The sequence below is a fragment of the Castor canadensis genome, chromosome 10, assembly GCF_047511655.1.
Source record: "Castor canadensis chromosome 10, mCasCan1.hap1v2, whole genome shotgun sequence".
Lineage (NCBI taxonomy): Eukaryota > Metazoa > Chordata > Mammalia > Rodentia > Castoridae > Castor > Castor canadensis.
The window spans coordinates 145,781,805-145,802,851 of record NC_133395.1 but is presented as its reverse complement, the minus strand read 5'-3'; the positions used below and the strand labels follow the sequence as shown (position 1 = coordinate 145,802,851).

The following is a 21,047-nucleotide window of genomic DNA, read 5'->3' as shown; positions in this document are numbered from 1 at the left end:
GGCCTCAGCCAGCTCAGCAGCCAGGCATGGTGCATAGGCAGGCGGTGGAGAGGCCACATGCAGGCCATGCCTGAATAGTCCCAGGTTCTGAGCTGCCACCTGCATCGTTACTGCCCCATCCCACACACACTCCTGCTCCATCCCTGCATGCTCAGGACCGAGATGCACCACATACAAGAGGCAAGGACTGGCCCAGAGGCTCCACAGGCAGGCCCAGGCCCAGAAGGGCTTCCATGCTAAGTGGGCGTGGGCTCAGAGATTTGCCCCCTCCCTGGGCTGAGCTCTGCAGGGAGTTCAAGCCAGAACTTCTGCAGAAATCCCACACAGACCCAGTCATAGGAGCTGGTTTGAGTTGAAGGTGTCCACATGATGGCATGGCTTGCCTATGCCACCCTGACTTCTCCCCAGGGCCAGTGTGTTCCAGGCAGAGGCTTTGTCTCCTCAAAGGGCCCCTCTGACAAGCATCCTTATAGCTCCCCCTTGAGGAAGCAGCTCACAGACTGGAGCTGGGGACTTGCTTCAAATCCTCACTCCTCCATTTCATACCTCAGTTTCTGCATCTGTAAAATCGTGTTAACATAGATCTTACCTCCGACAGGTAATTCCCACCAAGAGCCTGGAACAGGGCCTGGCCCTTCCTACAGCTCGGTGTCAGCCTTTATCAATCTCTGCACACCTAGCCTAGGGCTGACCCTGGCCCCTGCTAACCCCCAGATGTCCTCCTCCCTGGCTCTCCACCTAGGCCTTGCCACTGAAGCATGCCCTGGGCACACTGCCAGGCTGACAAAGTCTCACATCCCCCCCTGCCCTGACCAGGCCTAACCCACCCATGCTCCAGCCACATCCCAGGGCTATCCTGACAGGGCCCTCAATGGCCAACCACTCTGCAGAGCCACCATCACAGCTCAGCTCTGCCTACCTATCCACCCCTCACTTTCCCCCATTCCACTCCCAGTGACCTCAGCCCCCAGGGACCCAAGGTCTCCTCTGACTGGAAGACCCCACCTCCCCACCCCCTTGCCTTGCAAAGCATGACAATACACACTTCAGCATCTGGCAGAGCTCGGCTCCAACCTGGCCCTACCACAAGATGTGTGGCCAGGGTCAAACTCTGCACCCCACCAGACCTCATTTCTAAGTTATCCATTCCCAAGAGTCCCAGCCTTTACTGGGCAGGTGTCTTGCTTTGTGAATTTTAAGTCTTTATTTCCTGCAGTCCTTGGGATGCAGGGACTGTTCACCTCAAGAACACACGGCAGCCAGTCCAACCATTGCCTTTATGTTTCTCTAGGAAAGAAACACCCCAATGACAAACTGTTTGTCACTGGCCCCCAGCTGTCCCAGGAAGTACCTCGAGTCAGATACAGAGACCACAGGAAAGGGGGTTGGTGTCAAAGTGCATTGTTAGTGTCTTGGGGTCGGTCTGTCCTGAAGGTCAGCATTTTTAACAATTTGTGGCCTTGGACCCCTCCCCTCACCTCTCCTGCAAAGGTGTGTGAAGGATGCCTTGGACTGAAGCAAGCAGAAGTTCTGTGGGTAGGGCTGACTGAGGCCACACAGCCCAGGTAGTCCAACTCCCCAGGGCTAGGAGGGGTGACTTTTCCTCCCATCCAGCTTCCCAGACGGCCCTGCATGTCCTCTTCAGAGTAGGGTGTAAAGGCCAGAGGGATCCCTAGGGTCCATGGACAGGGAAAGATAGGAACTAGACACTTTGAGTGAGGCCAGTGGAGACCACAATCCACCCAGGGCCTGCCCAGCTGCCACCAACCTTCACAGCCTCCAGACTTCCCTCCAGGAGCCCCTGAAACCTGCTTCTGAGCTAATTCTTTCCCCCCATCCTGACCCACCCCCCACTGAACAGGGAGACCATCGCCAAGGAGGCCTTGAATGCCCTCAGGACTCCCCATCATCACAGAGGGGTCTGGGAAGCAGGCCCAGACCTTGATTCTTTGAGGGGGAACCCCAGCTGGGAGAACCCCTGCACTGCTTCCCTACAGCCCCCCCACAATCCTGCGGAGCTCCTGCCTGCTGACTGGGAATCCAGGGACCCCTAGAGACCAGGCTCAGCAGCTCTCATTAGGCCCACTGCATCAGCCCCCTGGAGAAGGGAAGGGGCACCTCCCACACTGTCCACTGATAAGGAGGCAGAGATGGACATTTCCTCTGTCTGACCTGGACACCATGACACCCCAGCAGGGACCTCCCTGTAGCCGGGGGCCCAACGTGTCCTCCCCCATTCTTGATGAACGACCCCGCCTCCCCAGGGCCCCGATGGGGTCTTCCCTGGAACTGGCTCTGCCTTCTACCACACCAGGAGGCCTGGAGACCCTCAGGCACCAGCGGGGAGGAGCTGCTGCCAGGCCCAGCCCTTCCTGCCCCTCCCGGCTCCCTGGGCTCCTCTGCAGCCCAGAAGGTTAGACAACAATGAGCACTAAGGGCAGCGCATGGCGGGGCCCGAGGTGGCGGGGAGACACTTAGCCAGGGCACCACTGGTCAGGGCACAGCGCAGGGAAGCAGCGGAGTGTCTGAGTTCTGTGCTGACATGCTGGGCGACTCAGGCCCAATGAGCCCCAGGTCATGTAAATTAAGGATGGAGTCAGCGATGATGCGGGCTGTTCGCTTCTGGTACCCGCCTGAGGTCACCATGAGGATGGGTATCTGGTGGCCTCGGACCATTCGGAACACCAGTTCATCTCGCTTCACGATGCCCTGTGCAGGAATGGGAAGGCAGGCTCAGGCTGGCCTGGACTTCCATATCAGGAAGTCCTACTGCCAGTCTACCTCTGCTCCACACTGCTGTTGCTCCAGTCCATCTCCTCCTTGATGTCGTGCTGTCTACTCTCTCTGCTGCTGCTGAAACCCAGAGCATGCCCTCCTTGCCCCCCAGGGTCAGGACACACCCCTGGGCTGGTGGACAGCCACGAAGAGGTCCCCAGGGTCAGGACACAGTCCTGGGCTGGTGGACAGTCCCCCAAGGTGGCCCCCAAGGTCAGGACATACCTCTGGACTGATGGACAGCCCCCCAAGGCGGTCCCCTTCGAGGATGTCAGTGCCTGCGTTGTACACCACCACATCGGGCAGATGCTCCTTGAGGGCTTTCTGCATGTTCCTCTCCACTTTGTTCAAGTACTCATCATCCTCTGTGCCCCACTCTAGCTCCACCTTCCGCCTGATGGCCTCTGGGAAGAGACAAGAATAGCCCCATGTGCCAGGCAAAGAAACTGAGGCTCAAAACAGGAAATGGTGGGGCCTCTGTTGATGCCCTTGGCAAGACTGCAAACAGGCCACCTCATTCCAGCTCAGCTTGGCCTCTCATTTCACTAAAACTGAGTTGAAACAGCACCACGGGCTGCAAAAGGGGCACAGTGGAAGAGGAGCGGGGATTAGCGCTGAGATGCATCAGCCAAGCCTGATGGCACTGCCTCCTCAGACCCTGGCCCACGCATGGACACCTGCTCCACCCCCAAGCTCAAGTCCACACATTCTAGATGGTTTGGCTGAAGGGGACTTGCTAGCACCTAGTCTGAGACAAGCTAATTTGGCTTGACCTTTAAGGGGTGAGGTCCAGTGGGGCATGCCCTTGAAGGGCCCACTGGACCACTCCCTTCGGCCCGTTTCCTGTCAGGACCAGGTGAGCAGCTTTGGCCAGCAGCACTGGGGAAAGGAAAGAGGGCAGCTTGATGTTTCCTCTTACCGCAGGCCCAAAGGCAACCCCAGGCCAGCTAACCATGGGTCTCTAGAACCTGAGCCAAAGCAACCCTTTCCTCCTTTTCAGGCCCCGAGCTGTGGTGTGGGCAGGATCTGGAAATCTCTACCTTCTGCTTATGAGCTTAACCTACTTTCATTTGAACAGCTCTTTTGTTTGGGCTTGCTTCTGCCACCTACTTTATGTTATCTACTTACCTTCTCTCTGCTCTGCTAATGCTAACCCCTAACTACCAACCCCCATGGTGTTCCCAGATAGGTCTGGGTGGTCTTGGTGATTAGTGACCTGTCAGGCCCCAACTTGCTGGTGCACACAAGAATCCCCCCACCTGATGCTGAGGCTAAGGAGAGGCCTCTGCAGGCCGGAATGGAGGAAATCCAGTACGAGCCCCACACAGGTGTATGTATACCTGAGGACGGCAGCTGGTGAAGCTTACCTTTGGCAAAGCGGTCCCCAGGGTAGATATGGCGGTTGTAGACATCCATTATATACACACGCTTGTCCCCCATGAAGTCTCGCTCATGCCCGTTGCCCTGCAGGAGGACACAACTGCCACTGCAGGCAGGTAGCCCTTGGGGAGGCCAAGACTTCCACCCACCTCTGAACTCCCACTGCCTGGGTGCCTGCTTGCCCTTGGGGCGACAATCTTCCAGCTGAGGAGCTACAGAGCTAAGATGTGACCTTAATACCTGGTCCTGCGGTCTCTGGCAGGCCCTGGAGCAAGCCTGGCCCTCTGTGTGTTCTTCCCCAGGAACCAGTGCAGGAATTCCAGCCCTGCCACCCTCTTAGTCGTGATGGGATCCGAAGGATCAGGGACAAGGAAAGCAAACTGTGAAGGGCTGTGCACGTGTGACTTTGTAGCTCAGCAGCTCAGTGTTCTGGGAACTTGGGGCAGGGTCCCAAGTAGCACAAAGTCACAACAGCAAGGGTGAGCCCATTTTCCCCTCTCCCCTGGCTGGCCAGAGGAGCCAGCCTGTGTTCAGAGTCCTGAAAAGGAGGTACCTTTATGCCGTAAGTTCTTAAACAGTGAGCCCAGAGGGGGCTGAGAACCCCTGAAATTGTGCATTGAGCATTGGCCTGAGGGGCAGGGCCACAGTGCTCACTAGCTCAGGGCAGGGGACGGGCACCCCAGTGACTCACAAGTGGTGAGGAACCACAGCAGAGCATGCAACTGGGTTTTAGGAACCATCTGCCTGGTGTGGAGGCTTAGGGTCAAAGGAGCAATGTGGAGGATCTTTGGCCCTAGCTAGGCTGAGCTTGGCAGGCAGGCAAAGGTGGGCCCTCATTTCCAGTCTGAGCGAAGCAGGAGACAGAAGTCTAGCTTGGGGGTGTTCCAAGAGAAGGGAGCCCAGGGTGAGTTGGTGTGACAGGCTACTGGGGGACACGAGGGTAACTCTGATGCCATAGGGAGGTGCTGGGGCTGGGCTGGGGCAGAGCACTTACCTGATGGGCATCGAGGTCAATGATTGTGGCCTTGGAGATGCCCTCCACACGGTCAAAAAGAAACTGCCCAGGAGAGATGGGGATAGGTGAGGACTGGACAGACATGGGGACTGAGGGGGTGAGGGGACGGGAGAATAAACATGTGCCTGTGGTCACACAGGTAGCAAAGGTATCACTTGCCCTGGAGGGAAGGCTCCTGAAGGAGGGGGTACTATACCTGAGGGGTACGTCAGGTCCCCAGATTCCTTGGGACATGCATGGAGGTGAATGGGAGAACCCCTATAGCCCTGGACCTTCATTCCCCAAACTCTGCTACATCCCACAAGGCCAAGGGCCAATCCCCTCCTCCAGGAGGCCTTCCTTCCCCTCATAAGGTCTCCTGCATGTCCCCCTCCCCTAATGCCAAGTGTGTTGGCCTTCTGGCCTGTACATGCCCGGGGAAGTGGGACCACACCACCCCGTCCAGATTCCCAGCATGAGACCAAGCACAGAGACCTGGAAGCTAGCTCCCCCGGACACACTTCCAGCTGTGTGACTCCCCACTTGTAGCCTTACTTCCCTTCTGTGGCACCTATAGTGGGAACCCCACATTTGGGGCCATGGGAGGACTCTGGGGAGGGCTCTTGGCTGCAAAGTCACACACGCTCACAGACACACCTTGATGGCGAGCGTGATGTCAGCATAGGCACAGAAGCCCCCGCCACGGTCACTGGAACAGTGGTGGAATCCGCCCCCTGGGGAAGGACAGATGGTGGCACTGGTCAGGGCTGGGTTGAGGTGCCCCCCACTGGTCCTCCATCTGCCTAGTGTCTGCTTCCCACTCCAGCTCCCAAGCTGACCAAGTGAACAAAGCACCTGGCTATGTCACAACCCCCAGATCAGGGGGCAGCTCAGCTCTCTGCATCATGGGCTACCCCAGTGCAGAACAAGGAGTGAGCAGTGTCTCAGGGAGACCCAGGTACTCACTCATAACTCTCCCTATACCAAGTGACAGGGACCTCACCCTCCCCACATAGAGAGCTGCTTCTGTCCCCACCAACCTGGGCCTGCCCTGGGCAGCTACCACCAGGTGGATCCAGGTTCTACAGCTGGTAGAAGGGGAGAAGGACACATTCTGTTGGTCACAGCTGCCCAAGGCAATGGGGGGGGCACTCTATCTATACCCTCAACACTGAAATAGTCTCAGAGTCCCAGTTCCCATAAACCTGTCCCCTGTAGCCCCTAAGCTGTAAGGGTCCAACAACTACCCAATCAGAGAGGGAGAGGCAGGAGGGGGACCATACAGACAAAGGACTACCCTCTCCATCCTCAAGGTGGCTGGAGTTGGATCCAATGCTGTACTAATAGGGCACCCAGTTTGCAAAAGTCTCCCTACAACCGGAAGAGAGCACTGTCATCACAAGCCTCAAAAGGGGTCAGCAACTTGCCCAGTCACATAGCTCAGAGATGATAGAACCAGGATTCAAATCCAGGCCGGATCAGGACCTGGCTTTTAACTTTAGCCAAGTCATAATACTTTCTATGGGGGAAGGCCACCACAGCCTTCCAAGGAACCCTGCTCTGGACAACAGAGCATGAATCACTCATCTCTTCACCAGATCTAATACTGAGCACTTGGCAATGGCAAGCAGGAAGAGACCCAGGGGCTAGTCATGCGAGCTCAAGAAAATGCAGGAGGCTTCCTGCTACAGGGCCCTGCACAAGCCTGCAGGCTTCTCTCTCTACTCAGTTCCTAATTGGTGAAATGAGGCTGACAACAGTTATATCAACTGAAATGAGAGGCCAGGTGAGAAGGAGTCTGTAACTGTCAAGTACTGTGTGTCCATGAGGGCCAATGACAGGAGGAAGAGAGAGGAAGAAAGAGAGAGAGAGAGAGAGAGAGAGGTGCAGCCTTCTCATGAGCCAATTTTATGAGTGAGTCCAAGGGGCTGGGCTCCAGGAGACACCCCTCAGGACCCTCGAGGTGATATTGATCCTGTGTGCTGGTCTGGGGTCCCAGGATACAGACAGGGTCTTTTAGGGGAGCTCCATGAAGGCAGGTCATTCCACACAGACCTGCCCAGGGGCTGGCACAGAGGGAGCTCCCTATCATTGGAAGTATGCAAAAGCAGGACTGGGGAGCTCTGCAGACAAGTATCCCACATTAAGACACACACCAACCCCCAGGCCACTCCATAAGGAGGCTCTGGGGGCCCTTCAGTCCCTCCCTGCCCCAGACCCTTTCAGGCCAGCTCCACCAGACCAGACAGACACACCCAAGCCTGGGCACTCACCCACATTGATGGCCCAGCCTCGCTCCACAGCCAGCTTCCCCGCCTTTGGAGACAAGCAGAGGGTGAAAGGTACAGGGAGCCCATCCCTTCACTCCCTCACTCATCGATTCACTCCCTCACACCATTAAAGTTCCAGCCTTAATGGGGTGGGAAGAAGCTACAAGTTGGGGTACAGGGGGCCCCCCAACCCACCAACAAGAACCAGACTGGCAGACACAGAAGGTCCAGAGCCTGTGAGCCCCTTTGCAAGTAGTAAGGACAGTGGAAGAAATCACAATGCAGCAGTTATCATCCCAAGTGAGCTGATGGTCTTAAGGTGGCTTTCAAGACGGAAAGAGACTGCATTTTGCTTGTGGAAATAGGGTACACTGATTACTGCAATCCCATAGGAATTCACAGCTGGGGGTGGACAGTAATAAAGAAAACTGCAGGAATCAGCAGGTACTGACTGAGGGGCTAGCCTCACTCATTTCTAAGCTAAATGTTCCTCAGTCAGCTCTCCAGCCTGGCTAATTCTTAAGAAAATCACACTCAGGATGTGAAAGCTAATTCTACAGCAACTGTTCTTTATTGCCCATCCATGGTGGGGTTAGGCAGTGGGGCAATTTCCAACCCTGAAGTCAGGGCTTGGTTTTCCACCTGAAATTTGGGAGCATTAGAGGCCTAGGTATAGAATTTATTTTGCTGGGGGTTGGCTATGTATCTTATATACCAACAAATATGGTAACTACCAGAGGAGGAAGAACAATGGATTCTAAAGTCCCCAGAAGGGAAAGGGGTTTGGAGAAAGGGTCATTGCTGCTGGGTCTTGAGGAATATTTAGGATTTTGCTCAACTACTAGGGGTCAGAGCACCACAAGGCAAAGGTGGGAGGGGCCCCATATGAGAGGGAGCCCAGCACCCCCTGCCTTGCCTACCATGATGGTTCCTCCAGTCTGGGTCCGAAGGGGCCTCAGCACCTTCCTCTGCACAAGGAAGTTTGGGAGGAAGATGACAGGGGGGATCTCGGTGATGGTGGCGACCACAAAGGACCACTGTGGAAAGAGATAAGGAACTCAGACTCCCTGTCCTGCCTGGTGTCCTGCCTGGTGGCAGTTTCAAGGCCCCCTTGGATGACTCCCAGGTCAGCACCCTTCCTTTGGTAAAGAAATGACTACCCCAAGCAGGCCCACTGGGCCCAGGCAGTGGGCCTGCTTGGGTAGTCATTTCTTTAGGTGCTGTAAGAAAATTCTCCCAGGCATTTCTTAGAGCAAGGTCTGCCCAAATTCCCCAGTGCTTTGAAGCACTTGGCTGCCCTCTTGTGCCCACAAAAAGGGCTGCAGAGAGCTGCAAGTCAGCTGGGTGACGTAGGATGGCTTAGGAAGAACTGGTCCAGCTTACCCATGATACAGAGGGCTGGGAGGGAGGGCTCTCAGACTCCTTACTCCCTGCAAAAGGCCTCTGGCCACCTGTCTTTACCTGCAGCTACTGAGGCTCGAGGGCACCCAGAGGTATGTGCACTGAGCTAGGACTCCAAGTCCCCAGGGAGAAGGTCCACAGCACTGACTGTGGCTGCACCCAGCCTGAGCCGTCAATCCCTGGCTGGCTGAGAAGGCATTCTCCTTACTCTCCCCAGCCCCCAGCAAAGCCTGCTGGACCCAGAATGATGCCTGGGCTGAGTCACTCACGAGGTGCCCTATGTGTCCTCATGCTGGGACACTAGCAGCTTGGCAAGGAGATGGACAAACCGCAGGTGCTGATATGAGTGTGCTAAGCGTTGTGACAGAGGATGACGGGGTATGTGTGTGAAGGGAGGAGGCGCCATCTGCAGAAGGTGAACAGTGAACAGGAGCTTCCCAGGTGCAGGGGTCATGGTAGCACAACTGAGGCTGAGACGGAGTTAGGAGAGGGTGGGAAACTGAGGGACACCACTGGTGAAGGGTGAGGCCTGGAAGCTGAGGAGATTGGACAACAGGGGACTGCTCCAAGAGGGACAGGGGAGAGGGAAGAAAACAGGTGGCCAAGCCGAGAGGGTTTTAGAAAGATCAGACAGAGGGAAGCACTGGGGCTACTGAGATATCCCATGAGAGAGAACTGGTGATCAAGCAGAGCCATGTGTTCACCAGCGAAGAGGAGGGAAGCCAGCTGAGAGAGAGGGAGAGGGGCTGAGGATGGGCGTGATGGCAGGACACTCTTGACCAGGTCCCAGAGGGGCTCCTATGGATTGGATTAGGCCACTGGCAACTGGGGGAGACCTCTTGTTGGAGTCTTGGGGTGTGCTGGGCACCCAGGCTGCATGTGTTGCTGGGAATACCGGTTTGGCCACCCCTCCAGGCCAGCAAGGTGAAGGTCAGCTGATGGCTGGGAAAGCTCATCCCCCCACCCCCACACACACACCACCACTCACTGGAGTAGAGGAAAAGGTGAATGGGTCTCAGGAGACCCAGATGGCTCTTGGAAGGAAAGGAAAGATGCCCACTGGGCCTGCCAGGGGCCCAGGCCTCTGGCTGTGATGGGTATCAGGAGGCTGCAAAAGAGGGTGAGTGAGAAGAGCCAGGACCAGGGAGGCTAGACAGCTGCAGGACACAGTCACAGTGTGTGTGTGGATAATGTATCTCACATGCACATGTGCACACTCATGTGTGCTCCTGTGTGCATGGGACGCACATGCAGAGAAGGGGTGACCCGACCCCCGACCAAGGTCCTTGGCTCCTGTTGTTCACACCAGTCCCCCTGCCCAGCACAGACCTAGCACCCATCAGGCACGGAGCCGTTGTTTCCGATGCATTAATGAGAGGCTAACGTCACACACAAGTCCTCTCTCCCTCAGCCAGGTGGCAGGGGAAAAGACTGACGGCTCATGAGGCCATAGTCCAAACTCCTGAGAGGTCCAATACAGCCCAAAACTATGCGAAAGGTATTTCTCCAAGTGTTCCACAGCAATTGCTCTATCACAGTTCTCCATCAGGAAAGGGTTCCTGGGCTGCAGCCATGGCTCAAGTGGCAGAGCACCTGCCTAGCAAGCATAAGACCCTGCGTTCAAAACCCCAGTACCACCAAAAAGAAGGGGTGGTGATCCATGGGCAGATATGTTTGGAAAACACAAGCTATGTTATTCCCTCTTGGAAATTCATGATGCGCTTGATCATGTGAAGGCTCAGAGTAGCTCTGCAGCAAATAATCCTCTTGAATTTTGTCTTGCTCAGTGCTTCCCAAACTTCTCCCCACAAACCTCTACCCTGGATATTTATTCTCTGACACATGCTAGCTTTGCATGGTGCTGCAGCTTCATGGGACACACTGGAGACCTCTGAGCTGGTGACTGAATGTTATACAGTTTGGGGAGCAGGCGTAAAAGTCACCCAGAGCATGTGTGAAAGCCAGTCACTGGGACCAACCCTGTAGGAGATGTATGTTCATCAAACACAGCAGCTGCAGGGCAAGAAAAGGACAGACAGCAGAGGAGCAGGCCGGGCACATGGCTCCTCCTGGTCCAGCTGTGGTTTCTGCACCAGGCAGCAATGCAGTCTACTGAAGCTATTTATGTATACGGTTTTCCCTTGGTATCTGCAGGGGCCAGGATCCAGGATCCCCCTTGGGTAACAAAAACTCAAATACGTTATTAAAAATGGGGTAGTATTTGCATGAAACCTTCACACATCCTCCTGTGTCCTTTAAATCAGTCTAGACTACTTATAATACCTTACGCTATGTTATTCTTCTGAAAATAACTTTTACATTATATTGTTTAGGGAAAACATAAGAAAATTCTGTTTATGTTCAGGACAGATGCAATTTTCTCTCAAACAGTTTAGATGCATGGTTGATTGAATTTGAGAATGAGGAACCCAATGAGGATCAATGTAATTTTAAACTTATTTACAAATTAAAAAAATTGACATCCTGTTCCTCAGTTACCCTACCCATATTTCAAATGTTTAGTAGCCACACGTGGCTGAGCGGGTACTTGAGAGGGCAGAGCAGATCTGGGACATTTCCACCACGGCAGAAAGCCATGCTCAGGAAAACCTCATCTGCAGATGGGGTGAAAAACAGTGGTCGAGGAGAGGCGGCCTGTGGAGGGAAAAGAGAATGGGGTTTGGCAGAGGCAGGCTATGGGTTCAGGGGAGGTGACAGGAGTGGTAGATGAGGTAGAGGGGACAGAGCATCATGGTGACATCTCTGACAAAGGATGGGGGTGAGCAACAGGATACAGTGACAAAAGCACTAGAAGTGCTTGCAGCAGCTGCTGCAGTGGGTGCCGGCACGGATGGGGCAGGCAGGGAGCAGACAGCTCAGGGATGGATGCTCTAACTGTGATGTGCAGCAAGCTACGGTGCAATGGCCCAGATCCGCAGGTGGGAACCTCTGATAACCTCACTAGGTAGGGACACACTAGAAGAAGTAGGGTGAGGAAGGGCTCCAAAGTCCTATCTGGGCTCTGCCACAGGCAGAAAACAGGGCTTTGAGTGAGGATGCAGACACAGAAACCCAGAGGCCTTAAAACCAACCTAAAATACCCCCACTAGGGCCACCTCAGTCACCTTTCCACGCAGCACTCGCCTCTACCTGAGGCTACCGGATGTCTCCATTCGTATCTGTCCCCCTCAGAAGAATGGCAGCACCACATGGACAGGAACATGGCTTTGCTCATTCCTATGCAGACAGCAGAAGACAATGCCTGGCACACTGGAAGTGCTTGTCTTGCACACAGCAGATGCTCCAGCCCTCCCTATCCTCCTCCTGATGGAGGCCACCTCTCCTCTACCCATCTTAGAAGGAACATGGCAATGCCTTGCTGTCTGCTCTGAGCAGGGCAACCCTGTGGGGACCTTCACACCTCACAGCAGCTGTGGGATCAGTGTGGGGTCCCATCTGTGGGAGAGCCAGCAGGTGGTTGAGTTTAACAATCCCTCCAGGTGATTGTGATGCTTGCTGTACTCTGAGAGCTGTGAGTCTAAGGACCCTGACCTAAGACAATGCGGGATAAATGAATATACTACATGAAGATGGGAGTTTATTCCAGCCTCATGCCTCCTGCCACCAAGTGTGTGGCTTGTGAGCTTCCCTATTCCAGGGCCTAGCAAGGTGTCAGGGCCTCTACCCCCAGACAACCTCTGTGGGACCCACAGATTGCAGGACACACCTGGGGCTGGGATGCCTCTAAGACCTACTGGCCCACCACTCAGCTCCACAAGACTCCACGCTCCTGCTGCCTGATTTCCTCTGGTAGACCTTTGGCCCTCAGAGTTTTAAACCAAGAAGTGCTTTTGGGGAGAGGGTGGGCTGCAGCCCAACTCAGAGCCCCTTGCCCACCTTGAGTGAGTCCTTTCCAACAGTGGAACAAAGCACAGAAGGAGAGAAGGACAGGAAACACAGGAGCATCTCAGTAATGTAGAAAAAGCCTTTGACAAAACTCAACACCTTTCAGCATAAAAATCATTCCATGAGCTAGGAACAGCAGGGAACTCTTCCATCACGATAATGGGCATTTATTAAAAACAAACGAATAAGAAAAACTACCCACAATAAGCATACACAATGCACTGAAAGCCTTCCACTCAAGATCAGGAGTAAGATGAGGTCTTATTCCTGCTTTGCCACGTCTACTCAACATATTACTAAAATGCCAGCCAGAGGAACTAGGCAAGAAAAGTAAATAAATGGTATCTGTTTATAGATGGCATGATGTCATACCTAAAGATCCCAAAGAATTTGCACAGAACTATCAAAGCTAAAAAATGAATTCAGGATACAGGATAAATACACAAAAATCAGTGGCATTCCTAGAATTCACATGGAATCTTAAGGGACCCCAAGAGTCAAAACAACCTTGAGAAAGAAGAACAAAGATGGAGGGTTCACAAGTTCACAGTTCAACACTTACACAAAGCTACAGTCGCCAGAACAGTGTGGTGCTGGCATAGGAACAGACACAGAGATCAACTGATTTTCTACGAGGACACCAGGATCATTTATTGAGGAGAAAATAACAAATGCTGAGAGACCTGAGTGTCCACAAGCCCTGCAAAAAATAAAGTTAGAGTTTCACCTCAAACCATATAAAAAGATTTAGCTTCAAAACTTATCAAGGCCCAATATAAGCTGAAAGTATGAAACTCTTAGAAGAAAACTCTTAGAACAAAACACCATGAGTTAGTCATAATCTATTTTTTTAGAAAAGAAAATGACAAGTGTTGACAAGGATGTAGGGAAATTGGGCCCTGATTTACTGCTGGCGGGTATAACATAAGCCTCTGTGGAAACTATTCTGATGGTTCCTTAGACATTAAACATAGAATTATCGTACGATCCAGCAATTCGACGCCTAAGTATATATCCAAATAACTGAAAATCAAGTATTCAAATAAATATGTGTATATGTAAGTCCACAGCAGCATGATTCACAACAGCCAACAACTCACATGCCCATAAACTAATAAATGAATAAACAAAATGTGGTGTACCCGTGCGATGCAATATTATTCAGCCACGAAAAGGAATGTGCAGGGCTTGGGGTATGGTTCAGGGGTAGAGCACTTGCTTGGCATGCATGAAGCCCTGGATTCCATTCCATACAAAAACAAACAAAAACGAAAAAGGAATGTACAGATACATGTTTAAAATGAATGACCCCTGAAAACATTATGCTAAGTGATATAAGCCAGACACAAAAGGTCACGTTGTAGTATTCCACTTATATGAACCATCCAGAATAGGCAAATCCACAGAGAAGAAACACAGATTGGCAATTATAGGGAGAAATGGGGATGAGTGCTTAATTGGGACCTGGTCACTTTTGGGGGTGATGAAATACTTTGGAACTGGACAGAAGCGATGGCTGTACCTCATTATAAACAATCTAAACGCCAGTGAATTGCACACTTCAAATGGTTAAGGATTAGTTTTGTTGTATGAATTTTACTCTAACTTTTTTAAGAAAGGAGAAGGGATGTTTTGGGGAAGACAAGACAAGAGAGAGACCAACCCCAGGATCTCATTCCTCCAGGTGCTCTGGGTGCTGAGGGCTATGCCATTCAGCCTCTCTCTCTCCCACACCTTCACTGACATTGGAGATAGTCCTGCCTCAGGGTCTTCACACTTGCTGTTGCTTCCACTTGAAATGCCCTTCCCTTTGATGCCTGTAAATCCACTCCCTTCTGGTCTGATCATACACCACCTTTCATAATATAAGCCCTCTCCTGACGACAACCCTCCACCCTCTTCCCACTGCCCCTTCCCTTCCTCCCAGCACTTTGCACCTTCTAGGTGCTGTATCAGTACCTATTATGTTTGCTATCTGCTCTCTCCCATGTGCCAGCTCCATTAGGAAAGGGATTTGCTCTCTTTGGTTCCATTCTGGCCTCACAGCACCCAAAACAAGAGTGTTGTGCTCAGTAGGTAATTGCTGGTAGATATGTCCTGAGCACTACCCAGCACACAGCACCCAGGGACAAGTTGTCAAGTGAGCCTATCCCTCCATCCTTGGCTTTATCCTGGTCCCATTCTGTTCTGGTCTCTTCCTGCCCTGACGCAGAGCCTCCTGGTCCTGAGCTCCCCTCACCCTTTGGACTCTGACAGGCATGTCCTCCTGGCCCAGCCCCTGGGCTGTGGACTGTGACCGCGCATGCCTGGGCCCCAGGAAACCAGGGCAGTCAAGCACCAGGCTTCCTGCCAACACCTCACATGCCTCTCTGTCCCATGAGCCAGGCTGCAAGCCTCTTCCTGATAATCTTTCATGAGCTCACACAGTCAGGTACCAGCCCCATAAAGAATTCTCACAGCTCAGGCTGGGGCTGGGGAGGCAGAAGGGTGGTAACCATGACCACAACCCTGGAATACTAGATGGGTGCCCTGCAGGGGTCTCCCACAGGCCTGACTGACTCTTTAGGTGACCTGAGCAGGCACAGCTGGGCTCTGGGCAGAGGCTTTGCCACCCATAAAATGGAGAGGCCTACTCATTTTGGGCCTTTGAGTCCAGGATGAGCCCAGCCAGGAAGCCTGGGGGCCAAGGGTCTCACTCTTTAAGGGCAGAAAAACCATAACATCCCAACCCTGTCCCTACCAGGACTGGCTGGCAACACTAGGTTCTGATGTAAGCCCTTGTTCCAGCCCCCATTCTGTGCCCACAGGAAGCACAAATTGAATACCACAGTCCTCAGGACCTTGGCCCCCAGCAGGAGCTATGTGGCCTCCTAAAAAGAGGTCACAGGCCGGCAGCCGGTGGCCCAGTTTGGTCTGCCTTGCAAAGGTGCTGTGTTAAGAAGTCGGGGAAGATCATTTAATAAGCTGCATGTCCGGTTTCTCTTGGAAACTGGCACTCTGGCCAGGTGGGACCCATGGTGGAGCTGTGTGGCAGCCACCTACATGGGAAGGGCTAGAGTTCTGCAGTTCAACCCAGACACCTCCACCTGCCCACCTTCTTTACTCCCCTGCCAGACCCTGGGGGAGTTCCAAACCAGTCTCCAGCCCAACCACTTTCAACAAGTCTTTACAAGAAGTCCTTGGAAACAAATCCTAAACTCCAGTCCAAAAGAAGAAACAACATGGAATAGCCTTAGTTGGAAGGGACAAGAGGTGGGGGTCGTTCCAGCAGAGGTCTCTGAGGCCTGTCCACAGAGCACAAGTTGAAAGTCACTAGTGTAGAAGCCCAAATCTCCTAAGAGGTTCAGTCTTCACCAGCAGACATCCCTGCTTTCATATGCTCTGAGATGGTGCGCTCAGTACCCACCCAGCCGCCTTTTATGACTTCTCCATTTGGGAACCAGAGACTCCCACTGCACTAGGAATAGGAGTGGGTGCCCCTGAAGCTGGACTCTCCCAGCTGAGTTGCCCCTCCTCTGGCACTGCCCCGGCCAGCAGCCCCCAGGTTACTGTCCTGTACCTTTAGCTCGTTGAGATACCGCCTCGTGTGCACCACCAGCAGGTCTTCCTCTGAGGCCTCCCGGGCCTCCACCAGCATGCCATCCGACAGCAGCTTCTCCTCTGGAACCACAAAGTGAGCCCTTGCTTCCTTTCTGTTACCTCAAGGCCAGACCTGGCCTTGACCCTCCCATAGGAGGCTGGGAGGCAGCCCCTGGCAGCCCCCAGCCCACAAAGTAGGTACTGCTGACTTGTGGATGTCCTGAGAACAGGCTACCTCCTAGACCAGTGTGGACGATGGCCAGGCCCTCTGGCCCAGGGACATTAAACATTGGGCATACAGCAGTCGTCATGTTTCCCAAGCCACCAACAGCCACCAGCTGAGCTCAGGTGCAACTGGATGACTTCCAGAGGTAGGTGACATAAGGTAACTAATGCTGACTCTTGAGGTAAGAAAAATCTCTCCTCAGCAATTTTTTTTGGGGGTGGGACCAGGGTTTTGAACTCAGAGCTTCATGTTTGCAAAGCAGGAGCTCTACTACTTGAGCTACACCTCCAATCCATTTTGTTCTGTTATTTTGGAGATGGGGGTCTCGCAAACTATTTGCCCAGGCTGGCCTGGAACACTGACCCTCCCAATGGTGTTAGGCTTCTACTTAGCAATTCTTTCTCCACCTTCTGGTGACATCACAGGAAGTTTAGGGTGGTATGGCTTCTGCATAACACAACCCTGAACCTTGCCCATCTCCCCTTCTAAGCAGAGAGCAGCCTCCAGTCCTGAGGACTGCAGGCAATGGGAACCAGCCAGTGCAGAATTAGTTGTTTTCATTGCATTTCTTTTTTACCACTACCTTCTCTTTATGGCAAATTAAATAACCTTTTCCCACTTACATAACATAATGCTTCCTTTAAAACAAATTTTAGTTAAAAAAAACCCAAAAAACAAAAAAAGAAAAACAGAGGCTGTTATTAAAAATAGGCAGAAAATAATGGAACAGGTGGTATGAGGAGAAGGCAGGATCCCAAGACTGGCCTGTGACTAACCGATGTTTGAGAAGCACTGCATTATTTCCACACCCTTCACCCAAGATTAGCTCCATGTTGCAGAAAAAGAAAGTGAGGCTGAGAGTAGGCTGTGCCCTAGAGCACTGTGAAAGCAGACCATGATGTTTTGCATTCCAGAGAAAGCAGAATCCAGGGCACCCATCCCAATGAGTCATGCTTGAAACCCAACTGTGGTAGACACCAACCTGTTTCATACCTTTTCCACATATAGACTTAGGCAGCGGCTTCCTGCCCAGAACATTCCACAATCTCCATCACCCTCAGGAAAGGGGCCAGCCCCTTTAGTGGCATAGCATCCAAGGCCCCTCACTATGCAGCTCCTGCCTCCCTTCCATCCTCATCCTCAGAAGAGAACCCTTTGTTGAGCTCCAGGTGAAGCAGGAACACAAGAAGGGGCAAAGGAGACAGTGCAGGACCATATTTAAGAAGGCAAGTGAGGTGCAAGGTGAGAGGTTCTCTCCTCACCAGGATTCACACCTTCCCTGCACATCATCTGTGTTCTTTCTGCTTCATGTTTTTCTTCAAATGCTGTTTGGTCACTACCGCACATGGAAAATCAGTATCACTTGCCATAAACAGGAGAACCAGAAATGAAAAACAAATCCAACGGAAGCAAAGAGTGTGATTAATCGCTAAGCTGATCCTACTTTCTGCAAGATGCAGAGCCTGAGGCTTGCTCTAGATTCGTTAAAGGAGATGGGCTTGGGTGTTAAAGACGGGTTAGCTCCAAGTGAAACATCCTCCATGCTGTGATCAGAAGGGTATGCTTTTAAAATACTCAACGTTTCATCCTTTGCCAGGCAACATTTCCTACTCTCTCAATTAAGGAACCCCTGAAGCAGGGAACACCCCCCCCCCAAATCAAACCACAGTTAAAACAATGTGCTTCTCACAGGGTTACCTTGGAAGCGCTGAAGGAGCCCCATCCAGGGATAAATCTGGAACTGACTTCCAGACCCCATTCTCCCACTCAGTAGCTGGGTGGCTTTGGGCATGTTTCCAGCATTTCTGGTGGGATTCCCCTGTCTGTAATCAACAGGGTTGGAGCAACACTTCTCTACTCCACTCTCTCTGAAATGGATACTGGACTCCTCTAAACTTCAATTTCCCTGTGTTCAGCATTAATCAGCTCCCCTTCTAACAGCTGGGGCAGCGGAGGAGTCATGCCTGCAGTGATAGAGCCAGAGGGAGTGAGATGGAGGCACATCATTCATGCTCAGGAGCCAGGACTAGAAAGACCCTTTCAACGGCAGGGGCAGAACGCAGTCTGGGGGCTGAATGCAGAAGCAGAAGTCTGAAGTTTATGCTTTGGATGAGGATGGGGAGGACAGGTGGGTTGCAGGAAAAGGATGTGGGGTCTGAAGGGGGCCTTGCATACCTTTTAGGAAATTGATCACCTTGCCCCATTTCCCTGCATCAAAAGGGTGCAGCTTCTCCAGGCCCATGAAGGTGATGTTGTATCTCGGTGAGTACACGATGGGCCAGCGTTTTTCTGGCACATGCTGGTACAGCTGGGTTGCGTGTGGCCTTCAGTGTGCATAAGGACAGACATGGCAGACTCAGTGTGAAAAGCAGCCTCCCCTCCCTTGACCCACAACACTGACACCCTCTGCTGCAAAGGGTTCCTTAACAACAGCGACAAGAATAAAAACGGCTCCTCGCTGAGCCTGGTTAGCTTTCACGGGACTCAGTTCCAACCCCGACCTCACAGCAGGCCAGAGAGACAGGCACCACAATCGCAGGAGACACCCTCCAGGGGACCTGGTGTGCCCAAGGTCAGGCAGCAGCGGGTTTGTGGAGGAGCCCGGGTACTCAGGTGTGCCTGGCCTCAAGGCCTCAGCACCTCACTTCTACACCAAAACAACTGCACCCTACAGCCGCGAGGCCCTAGGCCTGGGTTTCTCTACCTGGGAAATGTGTGGCTGTTGCGCGGACCCAGCTGGGCGCAGATAGCGCTCAGAGAGCTCGGGTCCGGACTCCAGGGGGCATGTGGCCTAAGCAGGAGCCAGGATTGGGAGTCACTTGGGGCTCCGGTGCGCTATTGTCCCCTCATCAGACCCTGCAGCTGCCACACAGGGACTAAAACCCCGCTCCAGCAGCCGCCACTATGAGAGCGTGTGCACAGCTGGGGAACCCAGGATAGGGGAGACGTCAGACCCACGCAGGACGCCAGCCCCAGCCAGATCGGGGCACTGCGGCCGGTGACAGTCCCTCGGGGCGCAGAGAAGGGGAGCAGGAGTGGCCCTACGCATGGGGCGGCCGAGAGCACGGGCCTGCGCGCCCCTTGCTCGCCATACTTGGCCCGCACCTGGCGGACCAGTAGGCCGCGCATTAGCTCTTCCGCCCACGGGGACCCCTGGGGACCCTGGGGCTTGGCCCGGCGCCCCTCCCCAAAGCCCCCGCCCCGCCCCGCCGCACTCACATCCCGGGGCCGGCCCTCCCAGCGCTGGCCGCAGCTTCGCGACCGGGCGGGGCAGGTGGGGGCAAGGCCACCGAGGCCCCGCCCAGGACACGCCCCCGGCTTTGGCGCCTCCGTCGGGGGCGGAGCTCCGGCAGACTAGTCTCCGCCCCTCCCGCGCCCGCGCTGAGTCACAGAGGATGGAATCCCGGGCTCAGCTCGCCTGCAGAAAGCAGGCCACGCCCCCAGCGCACGTCAAACGCAAAGTCCCGCCCACTGCCGACAAATACCCAGTGGAATCCCACCTGGCTCGGAAGGCCACGCCCCCTTGGAGGGAGGGCCGAGAGGGATTTCGCCCTAGCGTCACGAGAGGCGGAACGTGCGGCGTCGCCCCGCCCCGGAGGCGTGAGCGCTCTGTGCTGAGTTCCTCCATGCCAGCCTGTTTTTGTGCTCTCTGAAGCTGGTTAAAAACTGGGATCCGCTGGGAGGTGGAAATGCCTGCTTCCCCACTGGCTGACCCCTGGAGTCGCTGTGTGACCTTGAGCAAGCACCTGCGCTTTCTGGGCCTTTGTTTCCACCACTAATAAATTGTGGGGGTAGGGCTGCTATGTAGCTCGGTGGTTCAGAGCTTGCTAGCATGTGCAAGGTCCTGGGTTCGATCCCACCACCAAAAAAGAAAAGACAAAAAAAAACAGGAGTGGGCGGTGAGGGTTGCTCAGGTCTTGCATCTTTGACCTAATAGGAACCATGACCTCGTGTTGAGGCCATGCGCGTCCATCTTTGGCAGCTCTGCTACGATACAAGCACTCCTCAAACAACTCATAGTCCTCCCTGGGCCTCAGTTTCTTCATTCGTAGAACAGGCCTGGTGATCCACTCCTCAGGGTACATACAGTAGAGTATCTGGGTGCATTCTTCTGTCCCCATTCCCCCATTCCCCCAAGAAACTGAGACAAGCCCAAGTAACAGCTGGGGAGTGGCTGTAGGGCTGGAACTTGGGAGGGAGGCCCAACAATAGAGCCCAGAGGACAGGGACAATGGCCCCTCTGTTGGCCCAGTTGTCTCCGCCAACCAAACAGAAGCAGCTGACCAGAGGGCTGCCAGGAGCAGGGCAGCTGGGTTCACTGGTGGCTCCGTGGTGGTGTGGGTGCGGCAGCGTGGGGTCCTGTGAAGGACAGAGACATCTGAAGAGGGCCTTCCAAGTGCCTGCTACTTGATTGCATGACAGCGTTTGATTCTCCAAAACTAACCGTCCGAGGGACGTCATCATCACACCAAATTCATCATGAGGGTCAGACCCTGATCACACCCAGATTCTGTCT

The 21,047-nt window shown here is 53.7% G+C and overlaps 1 protein-coding gene across 3 annotated transcripts; it reads right to left on the bottom strand.

Moving 5' to 3' along the window:
• Nucleotides 1–1,258: 1,258 nt before the first annotated feature.
• Hdac11 (histone deacetylase 11) lies at nucleotides 1,259–19,892 on the bottom strand. Of its 3 annotated transcripts, XR_012436401.1 has the most exons (11): nucleotides 19,751–19,892; nucleotides 18,707–18,855; nucleotides 16,286–16,386; nucleotides 8,340–8,456; nucleotides 7,423–7,465; nucleotides 5,807–5,883; nucleotides 5,150–5,212; nucleotides 4,143–4,239; nucleotides 3,001–3,179; nucleotides 1,479–2,709; nucleotides 1,259–1,287 (listed from the first exon to the last, which is right to left on the bottom strand). XR_012436401.1 is itself a non-coding variant. In XM_020176166.2 (10 exons), coding segments are annotated over exons 1-10 (1,044 nt in total). In that variant the 5' UTR covers nucleotides 19,753–19,892; the 3' UTR covers nucleotides 1,259–2,493. The 3 variants fall into 3 exon arrangements, 2 of the variants coding, with proteins under 2 accessions (XP_020031755.2, XP_073900662.1); XM_020176166.2 differs by having other exon boundaries at nucleotides 1,259–2,709; XM_074044561.1 differs by lacking the exon at nucleotides 19,751–19,892 and adding an exon at nucleotides 19,236–19,664 and having other exon boundaries at nucleotides 1,259–2,709.
• Between the last annotated feature and the right edge of the window lie 1,155 nt (nucleotides 19,893–21,047).